The following is a 20,077-nucleotide window of genomic DNA, read 5'->3' on the forward strand; positions in this document are numbered from 1 at the left end:
GGGACAACTACCTCAGGTCGTATGTAACAGAGGGCACATGAGAATTGAGAGTCTTGGATTTCATCATCTTATCAGAGGATGTTATTATAAATGAGGTGTCAAATCTCCCTCCAGTTGGTGAGAGTGACCAGGAAGTGATTATCTGGATGAATGCCAACCATGTGAGGACTTCCGTGAGGAAAGAGAATATGTGGAACTACAAGGTTGGTGATTATGAGAAGCTCAGGAGACAGATTTCAGTTGTAGCATGGAATGAGGAGTTAGGTGGAAAGGAGATCAATGCTACTTGGGTGATATTCAAGAAAAAGAAGGAATATGCCAGGGAGTTGACATCTGCCTTAACATATTTGATTAATATGAGTCTTATATTGCATTACGTTCCAAAAGAGCAGAAGGAAGGCAAGACTGTACCACTTCATAAAGGAGGTGACAGAATTCAAGCATCAAATTATAGGCCAATCTGTGCATCAGGTGTTGCGGAGTGGTTGTTTTAGATCCTGATTCTCACAAGGTGAGAATCAGGATCTAAAACTGGGTTGACAACAATGGTAATATCTTTGATGGATAGCATGGATTTGCTAAAGGGAGGTCATGTTTTAGTAATCTACTTATTTATTCACATGGGGTTTCCCCCATTTCTCTCCCATCCCTTTGGTGTGGGCAGATTGAGTCCTCCTAATGAAGGATTAGGCATATTTTTTATGACTGTAAATCCATGGGTGTTCAGGGGGGGCCGGTTTGCCTGTTCTGAGGAACAAAAAACCTGAGTTTTTTGTCCCTCAATAACCAACTATAGAAACTAGTTGGTACAGATGGGATCATAGATGGGAAGTGAACCCAGGTCTTTGGTTGGAAAGATCTGCGTTCACTTGCCATCTACGATATGAGGAAACTTTAACTGGTCTCTTTTGATTAAAGGCTTTGTCTATACCAACTGAGCTACAAAGGCTCTTATTTACTTATTACAATAAGGTGACAGCAACAATGGACATGGGAGATGGATACACAGTTATATATATAGACTTTGCAAAGGCTTCTGATAGATTACTGCATGATAAGTTGATAGTCAAACTAGAGCAGATAGAATTGGATATTACACTAGCGCATTAAGTTGGAGATCAGCTGTTCTCCGACTTAATGCGCTGATCCCCATACAACTTGTTGATAGGTGTCAACAAGTTGTATGGGGAAGCAACATCCCAGAAGAGGAAAGTCACTAGTGGTGTACCTCAGGGGTCTGTTTTAGGGTCATTGCTGTTTAACCTGTATGATTGGAGAAGATTTGAATTGGGATATACAGTTGTTTGTAGATGATACAAGGATGAACTATGAGGAGTAGAGCGTGTTGTGGCCTTACAAGAAGACTTGAATAGACTGAGTGAATGGGCACAGGAATGGGGATGCCAGTTCAATGTTGCAAAATGTAAGTTTTAAATTTTGGAAAGCAAAGATGGGATGTAGAATTTACTTTTGGTGGGACTATATTGTTGGAGGTGGAGGAAATAGATCTTGGGGTGATGGTTAATAAGGATCTGAAATTCAGAGGGCATGCCAAAATTGCGAGGAAACACAATGAATCCTGGGAATGATGTGGAGGACACTGACTTGTAGAAGTAAGACGATTTTGGTTCCATTGTATAAAGCTCTGATTAGGTCACATACAGACTACTGTGCACAGATTTGGTCACCTGGTTTTCATAAGGATGAAGAGATGTTGGAGAGGGTCCAAGGGTGATTGACCAAAATAGTTTCTGATCTCTGGAATGTTGAATATGAAGAAAGGAATGTTGAATATGACTCCTTCACAACCTGAGATTAGCTCTGCTCACACACTCCAAAATGCTAACAATGAAGTGCCATCCTAATATCCTCATTTTTAATATGATTCTGCCACTGATGTCATCTGTTCACTCTCCCTAATCTTTCTCATAACTCTCATATCTGTCTCCAGTGTTTGATCAAGTGTTTTATTTCTGACCCACCATTCAGATCCATAAGTTAAAATTGGTTTGAACATTGTCTTATATACAGCTAGTTTAGTGTTTTGATTAATTTCTCTTATTCCATATCAATTTATTCAGTTAATCTCTTACTATACCATATTTGCCAATTCAGTTGTCTATTTCCATATTAATTTGCCATCTTCAGTAAAAAGTGTACCTAAATTGCTTAACTTGATTCTATAGGTTTGAAATTCAGAATATAGCTGATGTTTTTATTTCTAATTTTCATACCAAATTTATTACAGCAGTTACTCAATTTAGTTAGATAATCATATAGACTGGTTCTGGATTTATTTAGGAGTATACCATCATCTGAATAAAGTAAAGAGATGTGATACTTATAAATGATGAATAACAGTGGCGATAATGTGCACCTTTGTCTCACATCAGCAAATTCCATTCTGAACTTGCTGACTATACTTTGGACACCCACTATAAAATATACTGGAAGAATGCCACTCTACAGCAAATACAAATATGAGAGTCTACTCTTTGAATCTGTTTAAGCCCTAAGAAACTTTCCAAACATCAACAAATTTGGGCGCATGAAACTGCCCAAAATTTGGAAAGCACTCATCCTCAGACCAACAGCTAAGACCATTCAATTTAGTTACTAGGGAATACCATTCAGGACAAGTTTGGTTGCCTTTCTTCAGCATCATTTACCCAGTGTAAGTGTCATTCTGTGATCACTGATGATGGCAATTTGACTTTGTGAAAATATCAAAAGTATTAATTAAAGTTATTTTAATTAATCAATATTCAGCATATATTGTAATTTCCTGAAAAAAAATAGTTAAGAGTCCTTAATTAAGGTATATTTAAGTTTGAATCCTTGCTGGGATCTCATTAGCTAATGGACAGAAATCAGAAATACAATACAGTATTACCTCAATGCGCAATAATACATTGACAGTAGACCAAAGCTACAGGAAGAACAGCAAACTTTCTTGAAAGATGGAATACCTTTCAAGTATAGCAAATGTTTAGAACAATTCTTGACGTCATCACTTATAGAATGAAAGCACTGTTATGAATATAATTTTATGGTCAACTCAAGATGGCCTTGGTTGACTTGTTTCTTGATAGTTGTATTCAACAAGGTAAAGGAAAGAAACACTTGCTATTTGTTAATAATGATCATACAAAACAAACATATATCTCTGTTGTTGTTATATGCAATCCAGTCATTTTTGACTCATGATCTTGTAAACAAAGGCTCACCATTCAGCTCAGCCTCTTGTCTTTTCTTTCATCAATTTTCAGTGCAAGTTGGTAAGTTCCTTTATGCTGTCCACCCAACTCTTGTGGGGTCTTCCCTTCTTTCACGTGCCCTCAATCTTCCCCAACATAACTGCTTTTTCCAATGAATCATCTGCTCACATAATATGTCCAAAATACATTAACTTCAGTTTAGTGACCATTGCTTCCAAGGAGCATTCTGTTCTTTATATACTCAATCTATATAAAACCTTCTTATTAGTCATTCAATAGTCTTCTCCATGCCCAAAATTCAAATTAATCAATTCGCTTACAGTCTTTCTTCTTAATAATCCAGCTTTCGCACCCATTCGTTATTACTGGAAATACCATTGCTTTGACAATTCTAACTTTTGTGGCCTTACTCACACCTCTATCTTTCATAATTTTTGTCAGGTTTAACAAAGCTTTTTTTTTCCCCATGACTATCCTTCTTTTAATTCCATCTTTACATTTACCATCATTTCTTATTCTGGATTCCAGTAAATCATAACTTTCAATGTTCTCTATTTTATCTCCCTCTTATCATAAATTCATCTAAATGGCCACATGCTATCACTTTTGTTTCAGTGATGTTTAAAATAAGCCAAGCTTTGTTGCTTTCCCTCTTAACCAATAGAATCAACTGCCCCAGATCTTCCTTAGTTCTGCTATAATGGTTGTATCATCTGCATATCTTAAATTATTTATTTTTTTGCCACCAATCTTAATTCCAGATGGGTCTCTGTCTAAGTTAATCATTCTCATAATGCATACTGTATCTCTAGTCATATATCATATATCTCTAGCCATCCATAAGTTTTTTTGCAAGTTTATTATTTTAAATAATAAATGCATCTTTTTTTTTTTTTATGAAATCGTATATTTTTTATGATAAGGAAGAGATATAATAATCTTGTTATTATACAGCAATTTAATAGAATAACCACATGTATCTTCAGAAAAAGCAATCGAAATTCCTATCTTTATACAATGAAAATACAATAAAAAAAATATATGCACTGCAGGATATTTCCAGAAAATACATACAGTGTTCAAGAAGTTTATGTAATTTTGTTTTAAATTAGTGCTATTAAACTTTAATCTTTTTACTACATACCTTGCTGGCTGTCTAGTAATCCAATCTCTGTATACTTTGCTATGGGGAGGAAGATAATCAAGGCTTTCATATTTTTTTAAAATTTCTCTTTCTTTTTCTGTATATTTGTGATTAACATATGCACTTTCTAAGTCCCGTCCCTAATATAATAAAAGAATAAAGAAACAGAAATGAGACAATTTAGTTAAATTTTAGAAAATTCTCATGAACATACAATGCTTTGCAAAGCTATATTATTATACTAATGAGAAATACACAATTAAAGAAATTAGTAATATCAGTGATGGTTACTTTATACACAATAAAATACTTTTGGCAACTAAAATGTTTCCACAACAGATTTTGTTCATGCCATAACAGTCAGTGTATATTTCATCATCAATAAGCAAGGTATTACAACACAGTGCTAAGACACACACTATTGCTTTCAAACATTCTGTATTTGTCCAACTTATTCTTCACAAATATTATTTTTAAATAATTAAAAAAAAAAACCTGCCAGTTTAGAATGTTGAATCTGCACTATAAAGGCTAAAAGAGTAGAGTATGTGATAAAAGGCTAGCTTCTAAGAAAAAAAAAACTATATGCACGAACACTTACTTTTGCAAAGAAACTATGTTTTTCTTCATCCTCTTCGGGCAATGGTGATCCTATATCACCAGGAGAAGTAATAGCATGCTTTAAAACTCTATGCCGTATCCTTTCGCTATCAATGTGCATTCCTTTAAATTCTACTTCAACAGACATTTTTTACTATTCTACCTGAAGAAAAAGAAATATCAAATAATTTGTTAATTCCATTTGAATCAATGATCCAAATGCAAGATCAAGCAGTTCTTATTAATGAATATGGATATGTTCATGCCTTTTGCAATGTTCATTAACATATCATTAGAGAAAAAAAAATACACACACTATAACACTTAACTGCACAGCAACATTTTCAAAGGAAAATATGCAATTACTGAGACATACCATAATTATAGGATCATAGACTGAGGGTTGCCATGGAACCAAAAATCATGTGATGAAAGTATGAATATCTTCCATAATGCATGCATATAGTAGTTTATTTATATAATAATATATTAGTAAATTTATAAATGCCAAAACCAGGGATGAAATGTCGAATAACAGAGAAGGAACAATGACTAGGGCATCCCCCGTAAGCGACGCTCAGTTCTGTCGCCTAAGGACTATGAGAAGTGAGCTTGGGCTACCGAACCAAGGACAGGTTTGGCTAAAGAAGTGAGTCCAACAGAAAGAGAGTGTGTAAAGTAAGAATCGGGTCGCTGAATGTGGGTACAATGAATGAGAAGAGTAGGGAGATAGTAGACATGATGAGAAGAAGGAAGCTGAAGATCTTCTGCAGGAGACAAGGTGGAAGGGCAATAAAGCAAAGGACTGGCGGAAGGATATAAACTGTTTTACAGAGGGGTGAATGAGAATGGAAGAAACAGAGTTGGAATCATCATCGACAAGGAGCTGAAGGGTGGAGTCTGCGAGGTGTGCCGGAAGAACGATCGGATTATGAGTGTTAAACTTGAGATTGGAGGAAGCGTGGCTGTGATAGTGTGTAGATACGCTCCACAAGTAGGTTGTGATTTGGAGGTGAAAGAGGCATTTCAGAGAGAACTAGACCAGGTAGTAATGGGAATCCCTGATGGTGAGAGAGTGATTGTCGGAGCTGACCTGAATGGGCATGTAGGAAGGCATCGAAGTGGTGAAGAAAGGGTGCATGGGGGTTGGAGTAGTGGTGAAAGAAATGAAGAAGGTAAAAGAATCGTAGAGCATGCTGTGGCCTTCGACCTGGCTATAGCTAACACGTGGTTTAAGAAGAGAGTTGGACACCTGATAACTTATAAGAGCGGGGATATGATGAGTCAGATTGACTATATTATGTGCAGAAGGAAACACCTGAAGGAGGTGAAAAACTGTAAAGTGATTAAACGGAGAAAGTGTAGCGGCACAGCACAGGTTGGTTGTGGTAGACTGTGATATAAAAGGGGAAAAGAAGAATAGACGGAAGTGGCAGAAAGATAGGAAAATAAAATGGTGGAAAAATGGTCCAAGGAATGAGTTTAAAGAAAAGGTATTGGAAGGAATGAAGTTACCAGAGAATGTGAAAGAATGGTGGGATGTAAATAGTCGAAATATTAGAAAAATTGGAGAAGAGGTGCTCGGTATAACATCAGGAAAGGGGCCACCCGAGGAGGCATGGTGGTGGAATGAGGAGGTGCAATTGGAGATCAGGGAAAAGAAAGAGGCAAAGAAAAAATGGGACATGGCTGGAACCAGAGCAGACAAGGAGGCATATAGATTAGCGAAGAAAAGTGCAAGAAGAGCTATGGCAAGGGCAGTTGAAGAGGTTTATGAAGTACTGGAGAGAAACGGTGGTGACGCTAAGTTGTTGAGAATAGCGAAAGGTAGAGATAAGTCTTCGAAAGACATAACATCAGTTAAGCAGATAAAGGATGCCACAGGAGTAGTACTACAAGAGGACAAAATCAGAGGAAGATGGGAAGAATATTTTTGTAATCTACTAAATGAGGAGAATCCAAGAGAGAGAGAGGTGTGAGGATGGAGAGGCAAACGAAGGAACGGTGCAGGACATAAGCAGAGAGGAAGTGTATTTGGCACTGAGAAAAACAAAGAATGGAAAGGCTGTGGGGGCGGACCAGATACCTGGAGAAGTGTGGAGAAGCTTGGGTAGCGAGGGCGTAGACATATTATGGGATCTGATGAGGAAAATAGCCCAACAGGAAAAGATACCAGAGGAATGGAGGAAAAGCATTCTCGTCCCAATCTACAAGGGAAAAGGAGATGTTCAAGATTGTGGCAACTATAGAGGGAGCAAGCTGATGTCACACACGTTGAAGATATGGGAAAGAGTAATTGAAGGAAGGATACGGCAGGAAACAAAAATCAGTGAGGAGCAGTTTGGATTTATGCCAGGAAGAGGGCCAATGGTAAATGAAAAAAGGTCCTCAGTTCAAACACAGCTGATGATCTGTTACGCACTTTAAAAAAAAAAAAAGTAATGTGGGAACATAGATACGTTATGCTGTATTACGTCTGTAAAGTATTTATGTCTATATGTGGAGAAAAAACTTCTACAATCAGAGAAAATCTATGTTAATGTACACTCAATGGACAAAACATTAGAGACACCTACCTAATAGTGTGCATTGGTCCTTCTCTAGTGCGAATAAGAGCTTGTACTCTTCAAGACATTGGCTCCACCAGATGCCAGAGGTAATTGCAGCCATGTCTGTTGCAGCACTGTCAGCTCGATACAACTGATAACAGGATTCATCACACCACATGAATCTGGTCCACCTTTGTAGATGTCCAGTTTTGATGGTCTTGACACTAGGCACGGTGCAATGCCCGATGATGAGATGTCAACAGTGGCACACGATTAGGACATTGGCTCCCATAGCCATGGTATGCCATACCCTTCACTTGCTGACACTGCTTGGACCTCCAACATTGAAACTGGATGTAATTTGTACTGCCGTTGCCCTGCAGTGGCCTGTATGAGCCTGGACAGTCTATGTCGATCTCTGTCATCAATGCTGTGTAGTCAGCCACTACCACCTGCTTGCTGGGTACTGGTGCATCCACTGATGGTATACTCATGGTAGACCCTTGATATGACTACCTTCGAGAATGCTAAGTTCTTACCATTTGGGCAACAGAATGACTCATCTGTCTTGTGTCAATAATGTGTCCACTATCAAAGTCACTAAGATCGCCACATTTACTCATGTTTGTCAATTGTGATACACTGTTGGGAGGCCCCAATGTCTGCCTATTTACTGTCTGCTTCAGTTTGGATATATTTCATTCTGCACAGGGGATGCCAATGTCAACTTCCCATCACCCATATCTCTAATGTTTAGTCCACTGAGTGTAAATATGTATTTTTAAGTGTAATTTTTTAGGAAATAACAACATATACTAAAATATTAATTATAACTTTAATTAATACTTGTCTATATTTCAGCAACATTCAGTTCTAAATGGCTCCCCTTGACTCTAGGCACAACTTTGGTTGCCTTTTTTCAGTTTCATTTGCCAAGTGTTAGTGCCTGTATGCACATATCATTATTTTTGTGATCTCTGATCATGGTAATATAACGTTGCTGAAAAATAGAAAAGTATTAATTAAAGTTATTATACTTAATGTTTTAGTATATGTTGTTATTTCCTGATAAATAATAGTTATGAGTAACCAACATGAGTAAATAAAAAAAGTTTTTTTTTTAATTTAATTACCTACCATATTTACTTGAATATAACTCGTACCCCTGATTTTACTTTACGAAAAAATAAATCAAAACGTTTCTCATATACCTCGCACATGAAAAAAAGTTTAAACACGTTCATGTCGGAGCAATAACTTGCTTCCTGCGGTAAACATCATGACCTCCCCAACAGGCACCATACTGCAGACACACAAGTAGTTTTATTGTATCCCTGAATAAGGTACAGAGACATTTGCAGTCTGTGTAATATATTTGTCAACAAATAGTGCAATTAGAGACAACTGAGTTAAAAATGGCACTACATAATGAATCACATTTCCCCTCCTCCCCACAAAAACTATGCTGTACAAACTCAAGCAAAACCATATGCTTGACCAGCAAATACAGTATCTAACCAAAAACTATTGTCTATTTTTTCAATTACATGAAATAAATGTTTGTTTGATTGCATTTGAAATTTTTGATGTCATTAAGACATCGAAAATAAAATTCTATTGCAAACATGCCAAATAATGTTGTGGAAGTCTGCCAGCCAGCTCAACACCAAAGTGGCATGCAAACATGCAGCAATAAAATTCAACTGGAGGGTTGAAACTTCATGCGAGTTGAGCCTGCCCGCACAATGCAGAAGAGATACACAAACGATAATGAGAAGTTCCGTAATGAGAAGAGGCTCGAGAAGAATTTTATTGATAGTATTTGGCTGTAGCCTTTTTTCAGGAAGGTATTACTGATGAACAAGCACTTAAATTAAAAGTTAAATTGAATTAAAAGTTATCACCAAAGGTATCCATATAGTTTTGACTGCACACCCATGTTATTAACGCGAATGTGATGCAATGTTTATGCATTGAAGTGTCCTCTTCATGAAGCATCAGTATATTGTGTTTAATTTTAGGAATCACACAAGGCCAGGAAACAACTAGGAAAGTTTTTAATGGAATAAATGCAAAAATATAACATCAGTGATGTTGCTATTCCATGGGTCTGCACCACACATCCGGAATATTTGCCCCTGATATTTAACACCATTCTAATATGAATTTACCACTGATTTACTGATTTATTTATTATTATGTTGTTACATTACAAATAACTACCTTACAAATATTTTGAGTTTCATATGTCTGATTAAAAAAACTAATTATGAATGACATATGCCACTGTTAGATACTGTATATAACTTATCTCATTATGCATGATCAGTCATAATTTTCATAAATATGAAGAATTCCATGTTTGATCTCTAAAACAGGGATTTCTGATTATGTAATCAATAAAAAAAAAATACAACATATATATATATATATTGGGTTGGCAAATAAGTTTGTTCGGTTTTTCAGAGTGGAATGCAACACATTATATTTAATATATATAATACATACTAGTCAGTTATATATTGACCCTCTTTATCAATGACCTCTTGCCATCTGTCCACCAACTTCATTATGCCGCATTCATAAAACTCCTGAGGTTTACTGGCGAAAAACTGATCCAGGTGTCTTTTGACAGCCTCTTCATTAGCGAAGGTTTTCCCATTCAGAGAATTCTGCAACGATTGGAATAAGTGGTAATCGGAAGGTGCCAGGTCCAGCGAATATGGAGGATGTGGCAAAACATCCCAGCCAAGACATAACAATTTACTCTGAGTTGTTAACGATGTGTGGGGTCTGGCGTTGTCGTGGTGAAAGACAACTCCTTTCCGATTTGCCAATTCAGGATGTTTTGTGCTAATTGCATGGGCCAGTCGCATTAACTGTGAGCAATAGACAGTTGAATCAATCGTTCTGCCTGATGGCAACACTTCATAGTGAACAACACCTTTATAATCCCACCACACAGAGAGCATGATCTTCTTTGGGTGCAATCTTGCTTTCGAGGTTGTTTGCGGTGGTTCACTCTTGTGCCCCCCCCATGATCTTTTACGTACCATGTTATCGTACATGATCCATTCTTCATCTCCTGTAATCATCTGCTTCAAAAATGGGTCATTTTCTTGGCGACGATGCAGCGAATCACAGATAGATTCATGCAGCACCCAAACACTGAGTTTTGAAACATATCCCAGCTTGTATGGGATATGCTCAGTACTGCAGCAACCTCGGTCGGGCAACCAGCACAAGGCGCATCACTGATGTCGAAATCTCCAGAACAGAATTATATGCTGCATATTTTTTATGGGCCTCTGCAGCTCGTTTGACTTTTTTGAAATAAAAAAGCAAAATATGCCGGTAATGTACGTTATTTCCTTCCATTTCTAAAAATGTAAGTTTTCGGCCTACTTCAGTCGTGTGTGTGTTACACACACACACACAACTGAAGTAGGCCGAACGAAAATTCACTGAAAGGTTATGTGAAATGTCACCTTTCAACTGCGCAATAGCGTTGCGTGGTAGCACAACAATAGCGACAGGCGAAGCAGAGTAAACTTGTACTAACACATAAACCAAATGAACTTATTTGCCAACCCAATATATATATATATATTGCAGGGGTAAAGGCCTCTCCCATTGTGGGAAGGTTGGGTCTACTTCTCCCATGGTGACCCACTCCATCTTGGGAGAGTATTTCTTCATTTGTATGAATGAATGTATGAAGGTAGAAAACAATCACAAACATCCATGCCTGTGTGGGATTCGAACCCGCAGCCTCTTCGCTGGAGAGCAGATACCCAAACCACTTGGCCAACCAGGTCGGCATATATATAATTACTAAAAATAAATTTAAAAATCTTTAGCCCAATATTTTGATGAATTTTTAACCCATATCTTCGAAGCGCAAAATACAACCTTGCTATTAAACTCAAATCACTAGGTAGTTGCAGAAATAATTAAAAGTATAACTGAAAAAGGAATTAATGCCTATTTTGGTGCCCACTAAGGTTGAATAAAAGGAACTTGATTCAGAGAAGTCATGCTAGATGTATTCTGCAACAATTAATTAATTACGAGGGAGGTCTGAAAAGTTCTGATAAACACCTGGAACAAAAATGATATTAAAGCAACTGATATAGACATAAGAAAGAACATACTAGTAGCAGAGTTATGAAGGTAACTTACGTTCTTATATTCTTATATCCTTGTATGTTCTTTCTTGTGTTTATATCAGTTGCTTTAATATCATTTTTATTCTAGGTGTTTATTAGAACTTTACAGAATTCTCCTCTCCATATAAGTGCTAAGGTTGGAGTAATGTTTCATAGTTGGTGCTGATTCTACAAATAGTCTCTCAGAGGTATATAAACTTTGATGCACTGCAGTTGTACTCTTCCATTTAATCTTGTGATGGGGTATCCAGATTATAGTCTACCAGCCCCAATTTGCCATAATGACAGCAAACGTAATTTTTATATTATTCAAGACAGTCCAAAATCATACCAACCTGGTGCGACCATAAAGGATGTAACCGAGTCTATTAGAGAGCAAAAGGAAAGGGTGAAAGAAATGATTGTTGTGGCAGGTACGAATGATTTGAAAGGAGATAAAATGGAAATGATAGAAGACCTGAATGAATTGTTTGAGGTAGCAAAAGAAAAGAGTGAGAGAGTTAGAATGATTAGTCTTTTGCCACGGTATGACAGTGAAATGTTTAAAAGGAGGGCCATAATTGCGAATGACTTTATGCGTGGGTTATGTATAACGAGTGGTGTGGAATTTGTGGACGTGTGGAGGGAGTTTGATGGGCAAAAGGATCTATATAAGATGGATGGCCTGCATTTGAATGGTTATGGTGTAAGAAGACTTGAGAAAGTGTTGCTGAATGTAGTGGATGTGCAAATTCAGGGAAACTAGATTTGTTAAGGGGGGGGGGGGAGTAGATATACTTAGGGAAGCAGTTGAATGTAAGAATGAATATAATATGCTAGAGCAAACAAGGACAACAAACCAGAGTGGGATAGTTAATATAAGGCATCAAGGTAGGGTTGGGGCTAATGTGGGTCTTAAATTCATGTACACTAATACTAGGAGTATTAGGAACAAGAAGGAAGAGTTTTTGGCCATGGTTGGCACTTCCAGACCACAGGTTATTGGTATTAGTGAAACATGGCTGACTGTAGATGATATAGCTAGTGGGATTGAATGTGATGGGTATAGTGTGTTCAGGAATGACAGAGAGAATAAAATGGGGGGAGGAGTATTGTTGATGATAGCTGATGAGCAACAGCCAAAGAGAATAGAAGTTGAATTGCAGGATAGAGAAAAGAGCACATTTGAGGCCATTTGGTGTGAGATTGTGGCTAGCAGAACTAAATATACAATTGGGTGCTGCTATAGACCAGGTGATGGAAAAGATGGTGGTGACAGTATGCACAAGCAAATAGAAGAAATGAATGGAAGGAGGGTGATTATTATGGGAGATTTCAACTATGGTCGCATTGATTGGAGTGAGGAGAGGACACACGGAAGGAAGAAATTGGATTTTATGCAGTTATTATTATTATTATTATTATTAGACACCTCCAGGGAGTCCAAGAACTCATCGAGGGAGGGCACCTGCTCTACAACTCTGTCTCCACCACTCATTCCACCAACTGACAGCAACTATCTACCGCCAACACTAGTATTTTCCACAGACAATCACACACATCCATGCCCACAGCGGGATTCGAACCCGCAGTCTTTTGGCTGGAGAGCGGATACACTGACCACTCGGCCAATCAGGCCAGCAAAAAAAAAAAAGCAGCCGACAGGATTCGAACCTGTGTGGGGAAACCCCAATGGATTTCAAGTCCATCACCTTAACCACTCGGCCATGACTGCTTACTAGCAGTTATTAAGGGATAACTATCTGTGACAGCATGTAATGGAAAATACTAGGGGTCAGAGAGTGCTTGACCTAGTAATTACATCTGAGGATTTGGCTGTAACAAATATGACCACATTGCCACCAATCGGTGAGAGTGATCATAAGGTCTTGACTTGGGAGGTGGCTAAAGGTGTAGAATTTTCAATTAAGACAGGGTACATGTGGAATTATCGGGCGGGAAAGTATGACAAGCTTAGGAGTTTGATTGGCTCAGTGCCATGGCATATATAGTTCGCCCACAATTTCTAGATCCCTTCTTGGCTTGATGCCAAGAATAGTCGATTCATGCTGAAGGGGAGAAAGAAATGAAGGATGTATGAATTGGTCGCCAACATGCGAAATCACGTGCTTTCTTGTCTGTCGCTGTGCTAGTACTAGCTTGATTTTTGTTGTTCTCTTTTTGCATTATTTTTTTTATTATTAATTTGTATGATGGATCCAGAACAGACAACAAGTTCTATTGTTACACGTTTCAGTAGTTCTTGCAAAAGAATATTGAATAATGTGCTGACATTCTGTGAAAAAGAATCGTCAGAAGGCCGTCTTCTTCTTCCCCTTTCTCAAGTCATAAAACGTGCAAGTGCAATTGCAGGCATATCGGGGTTGACTGTTAAAAGAATTCGTAGGGAATCAAAAAGGTGAAGGTAAGCCAAAATTTAAATCTCCTAAAAAAAGCGCCAGAGAAAGAAAACCGTAGCTTTGAATGATTTTGATGTAGACGTTATAAGAACTATTCACGAATTTTATGTGGTCGAGAAAAGAGTGCCAACTGTTCCGAAATTGATTCCTGTGCTTAAAGAAAAAATTAATTTTCCTTGGAAAAGAGAAACTTTAAGGAAAATATTTCATGAAATCGGATTTTGTTTTAAAAAGTCCCAGAATAAAAGGAAACTTATCATGGAGCGAAGTGACATTGCTTTATGTAGAACGCAGTATTTACACATATTAACACTCTACGTACATTTTTCCAACTGTTATACAAGCAAAATAGTTACACTTTAAAAACAGCAATGTTCGTAAAAGAAAAGCTAAATTTTCCGACCTATAATAATAAACAAACTCAGTTTGTTTATTATTACATCCCAGAAGACAGACTGATTACCCTATTATCGGAATGGATTCTCCTTTTTCTGACATGCGCAGAAGTGTCGAGGGACCTCAAATCGGTGGGCGAACTATACAACTGCAAGGACTAGAAGTTGATAGCACATGGGAGGTAGTTAGGAAGTGCTTGCATGAAGCAATGGCTGACTGTATACCTAGAGTCCAAATAATAAATCAAGTAGGAGTTAAATGGATGAATAACACCATTAAGCTTGAGCTACAAAAAAAGAAACAACTATGGAGGGAATTTATGGAGAAAGATGACCGGCAGGCACATGAACGGTATAAAGCGCAGGCCAGAAGGGTGACGAGTGTGGTAAGAAAAGCAAAAAAGGATTACGAAAGAACATTGGCCATGCAGGCGAAAGAGAATCCTAAACAGTTTTTTAGATATGTAGCAAGTAAAAGGAAAAATGTACATGGCAGAATGATTTTAAAGAATGCCGATGGTAGGGAGGTAACTGAATCAGTTGAGATAGCTGAGTTACTGAGTGAGCACTTTGCAAGAATATATCATCGAAGTGGTGACATTGCAGAAACGAACCAGTAGATTATACGGGAATTGTGGTTAATGAAGTGGAGGTGAGTAGTCTATTGCATAACCTCAATGTCAATACATCTGTGGGATTGGATGGTATACCAGCTCGTGTAATACAAGAAGCAGCTAAAGAATTGTCAGTACCCTTGACCAGTTTGTTTAATTTGAGTCTCGGGTCCGGGTTAGTCCCGAGCGGGTGGAAGGAGGGGAAAATAGTTCTACTGCATAAAGGTGGTTCCAAGACTGCTGTTGTAAATTACCGACCGATTAGCATATCAGGAATCATTGTCAAGGTCTTAGAGAAATTAGTCAAGAAAAGAATACAGGATTGGATAGATGAAAATGGGATATTGTATGGGGGACAACATGGTTTTGTGAAGGGTAGATCATGCCTCAGTAACTTGCTCACATTTTATAACACAGTGACGGCTGAACTTCATAGGGGTAATGGGTTTAGGAGGGTGGTTGAAGCAGAGATACCAGAGAGTGGTTTATTCAGGAGTGGAGTCAAAAAGACGTCTTGTGACTAGTGGAGTGCCGCAGGGCTCTGTTCTTGGACCACTGCTTTTCAATTTGTTCATCAGATATGGGAAAGGATTTGAGAGGAAGTGTTCACTTGTTTGCTGATGATACAAAGTTGGGTAGAGCAATTGTGAGTGCACAGGATGTTAAAATTTTACAGGATGATTTGGATAGTTTGGAGGACTGGGCTAGGAAAAATGGATGTCAATTTAATGTGGCAAAGTGTAAGGTTATGCACTTCGGGGTGAAAAGAATAGCAGCAGTATATCGCATTGGTGGAACCGTACTCCAGGAGATTGATGAGGCCAGGGATTTGGGAGTGCTGGTGGATAGGGAGTTGAAGTTTAGGGGGCACATTGCAAAAGTGACTAAAACAGCTCACCAAATCACTTGGCTTATGAAAAATACTTTAACATGCAGAGACAAACAAGTTGTCGTTCCTCTGTATCGAGCCTTGATAAGACCCCATCTGGACTTCTGTGCCCAGTTATGGGCACCAGGGTTTCTTTGTGATGGGGAGGAAGTGGAGAGGGTCCAGAGACGAGTGACCAAGATGATAGCAGGACTGTGGAATGAACCTTATGAGAATAGGTTGAGGATTTGTGGGTTGCAGAAATTGGACGATAGGCGAGGGAGGGGTGATGTGATAGAGACATTCAAATTACTGAAGGGTTTTTATAAGATTGATCCAGAAGATATTTTTGAAAATATGACTGGTGGTGGGAGGACTAGGGGCCATGCATGGAAGCTGGGCAAGAGCGTGGTTGACAAGGGTGTTAGAGCTAAGTTTTTTACTTGGAGAGTGGTGAATGAGTGGAATAAGCTTCCAGAGTCTGTTGTGGGTGATACGACCGTGAATGAGTTCAAGGCAAGATATGATAGATACTGTGTGAATGTTGAATAGTTGTTCCAGACATGATGTTAGGGCCTCCCTTGATGAGTCTGTCGACTCCTTGGAGTTTCCCGGAACAATAATAATAATAATAATAATAAAAAAAGACAGACCCATAAATATCTACTCAAAGTCTGTCCAAAGTAGGCTAAGTTGTTTTGTTCCTCTTCTGTTATTTATACCAGGAAGCACTAATATTAATAATCACCACATCTTGTCACTCATATCACTGATATGAATAAGGGTGATTAGTAAAACAGGGTATGTAATTTGATATGTGACATATTTCACATATTACATGCTTGTCACTGGAAATGATGTTAGGAATGGCTTTAGGAATCTGAGCATGAAGGCAGTAGTACTGGTTGTTCTTGGTGCCAGTATTTCTCATACCATATCTTTTTCCTGTTGTTGTGAATGTTTTTGTAACTGGAAGCAAAGCAAGATTTACATAAGAGCTTAAGGTCTCACATTAAAAGGGCCTTGACTTCAGTATAGCTAACCTAACCTAAAAAAAAAAAAAAAAAAAAAAAAAAAAAATCACATTTGACATCCATAGGTGCCGTATGGTCACTCCCATACCTCACTGGGTTTTGGGAACGAAACTTTCTGCTAGAATAAGTGGTAGGGTCGCAGATTCCCTTTCCATACAGAGTTAGTAAGACAATCACAAACATCCATGGCAGACATGCTAAATTTATACTGCATGTAGATGCTAATGTATGTACAGATAAGCAATATAGATGCACATTAATTGCCATATGCCATATATCAAATTACATACTCTGCTTTATTAATCACTCTTATTCATATCAGTGATATGAGTGACAAGATGTGGTGATTATTCATATTAGTGCTTCCTTGTATAAATAACAGAAGATGAATAAAACAACAAAACAACCAGGCCAAACAGTATACTGCTGATTTTTGGTATAAGCATACAAGCATTTGCAGTACTGGTGTTGCTTTTTTTTTTTTTTTTTAGTGACCACACTAGCCTTAAATTCAGCCCTATCTTAGAGGAACTATGTTAGGTTAGATCATTTTGCCAAAGCAACTCGGGCTATGAGGACAATGTATTGTCTGTTAATTGCATGTGTTCCTATTGCCCAGTTTGTTTGTTTTACAGGATGAAAAACCCAAATTTCCAGGAAGTAAAAATCCTGTCACCTCTGTATGCAACTAGCTAACTCACCTTCAGGTTGAGAAACCCTTATAAAGGTTTTTTTTTTGCATCCTAGAAAGGATTTGAACCTAGGTCTCTGGAGAGATATGTTGATTTTACTGACTTTAAAAAGTCAGGGTAGTCTGGAAGGCTGCAAGCCAAAGGTGCTGAACAGTATACTGCTAGTTGCTGGTTTTTGGTACAAGCTTACAAGCATTTATAGTACTAGCGATGCTTTTTTTTTTAAATAATAATAGCACATATACATAACATGAAAGAAAGTTATCTTGCCAAGAAATTGTATCTTATTTACTTTACACAAGTATAAACAAACAAAGTTGTGAAGTATCTTCACAACTAGGCTACTCATAGAGGCTTATGCAGTGGTGAGCTATGGAAATTTTAACAAAGGGTTCGCATCGTCGAGCAAAAAAAACCCCGCATTTCATATAAAATCGTTTATTAATACAGCTTGTGCACAAATGCCAATCAAAAAGTATCAGGGACAATCAACCTCTAAATGCTATCATTTTTAAACAAATCTTTCATGATCTAAACATGAAATATTTGCACACAATCATCTGTGTTAATTTATCTTACACAAGAAAAACATTTTTGACTATCAAAATATAATAAGAATAAAATCTTTTATAATCGCACATATGAAATAGTCCGCATTTTTTATAAACAAAATAAATTTCTTTTGCGATAATAGTTTTTATGATAACAAACAATCTATAAATAATAAATAACTATTATCTAAACACAATAATATTGAAGTACGTTATATTTCTCTTTTGTTTTTATACTTCGAGGGATAATCAACGGTACCAATCAAGGGACATTATTTTATAGTCCTGTTTATTTATATGCGATTACTAAAAGTGAATTCCTATTTGTAAAATGGTAGTAACCGTAACTATAATATTTTATTTAATAAAATCACTTTGTTAGGTTACCATATGATTTTTTCGCTTAATATATTTCAAAACATTATGTTTTTTTTTTTTTTTGAAAAAATAAAAAAGTAAACAAGAAGAACAAGGGGCTCGCAAATTCGAGAAAAATTTAACAAAGGGCTCGGGCGAGCTCCTTATAGCTCACCACTGGGCTTATGTCTTCGCATTAATTGCCTCAATATCCCATAATACAAAGAACATCTTTTCGGTTGTGTATGATGCTAAGCATTATAAGCCTCCTGCATTACTTTAACCTTGGTATCTTTTCTGGATCTGGCTCGAGAAAGGCCTAGTCAATTTGAGTAGTCGCCCTTCCCATAATGCTTAACATTATTCACACTGGAAAGTATGTGCACTTTGAATTAAAGGATAGTAAGGCAATTAATGGGTCTCTCATTAGCATTATAGAGGTCCATTAATTGCCTTATTATCCTTTAATGCAAAGCGCACATACAGTATAAATAGAACAGCCATGAAGATCCTTCATGTGTAAGCTTTGTTTGCTTACACTTGGATGAAAGGTTTAAACACGAATGTAATTTCTTGGCAAGTCATGTTATGCTTTAATAACATAACTTTTCCCTCTCAACTAGTTTCTATTGAACGTTTTCGTATAAGCACTTTTATAACTGGCCTCCTTATTTTGTTTGCTCTTTCTGTTATTATTTTGTATTTGTTATTGTTAGAGTGCCCTTCCATAATAATAAAAAAGCATCCTATCATTTGCTGTGTGGTATTTTTTGTTGGTTTTATTTATTTTCATGGTTTACATGTGCTAGTGACGTCAGTCATGTGACAAGTATCACATGGTTGCTTCAGTTATCTCAGACACCAGCTATCGTAAAGTAATATCCTAAAAGTTTAGCAACAAAATAAGCATACTTACATTACTCTCTAATGCAAGTTATATACTTCTGTTTAACTGTTATCAAATAATTCACTATTACACAGAATTAGAATGCGCCATCTGAATTGCATATTCCAAGAATGATAATAGAAAGTAACCTATGTGCTTTTTTTTTTCCGATTACAATCAACTGTCTCATTACTGAAATATGCAGTACTATTGGATAATAGCACATATACACAACACAACATGAAGCAAATACAGGAAATCACTAATTATCAGTTGGCAACAAAATGTGCAACACTAATATTCCACCCTTAACTAGCGGACTCATGTCAAGTGCTTGTGTTTACTGATGAAGCGCCCTCTCTAAATATATTTTTAAACATTCAAATAATATACAATAGGACTGTCCTTAGGTAATTCGAGGACCGCATTAAAAAAAAAAAAAAAAGATTTATGCGAGGGCGCATCCAGAATAACAAATACAGTACATATATTAAATTACTTGGGGAGTCCTACCGTTAGTTAGATTTAGCAAGCACTTCGAAAATTTCGTAAGAAAGAAAAGTCATGCTTATAAAAGTTTTAATTGAAACAGTAGACAAGA

General features: G+C 37.2%; 1 protein-coding gene and 1 non-coding gene across 3 annotated transcripts in view; both read right to left on the reverse strand.

Moving 5' to 3' along the window:
- The window catches only part of LOC150096887 (chloride channel protein C-like), a 134,778-nt gene extending 114,990 nt beyond the window's left edge, over positions 1–19,788 (reverse strand). For both annotated transcript variants that reach the window (XM_090408431.1, XM_090408430.1), the window contains exons 1-3: positions 19,507–19,788; positions 4,964–5,125; positions 4,363–4,502 (exon numbers count right to left, since the gene is read on the reverse strand). In XM_090408431.1, coding sequence (XP_090264557.1) covers positions 4,363–4,502; positions 4,964–5,110 — 287 coding nt within the window. In that variant the 5' untranslated portion in view covers positions 5,111–5,125; positions 19,507–19,788. The remainder of the gene's footprint in view (positions 1–4,362; positions 4,503–4,963; positions 5,126–19,506) is intronic.
- Positions 13,313–13,394, reverse strand: TRNAS-UGA (transfer RNA serine (anticodon UGA)). The gene has a single exon. It is a non-coding gene; the product is annotated as a tRNA-Ser (tRNA).
- Positions 19,789–20,077: the final 289 nt, after the last annotated feature.

Source organism: Typopeltis vanoorti, chromosome 18 (genome assembly GCF_054136105.1).
Source record: "Typopeltis vanoorti isolate ZY-2024b chromosome 18, IOZ_Tvanoo_1.0, whole genome shotgun sequence".
NCBI lineage: Eukaryota > Metazoa > Arthropoda > Arachnida > Uropygi > Thelyphonidae > Typopeltis > Typopeltis vanoorti.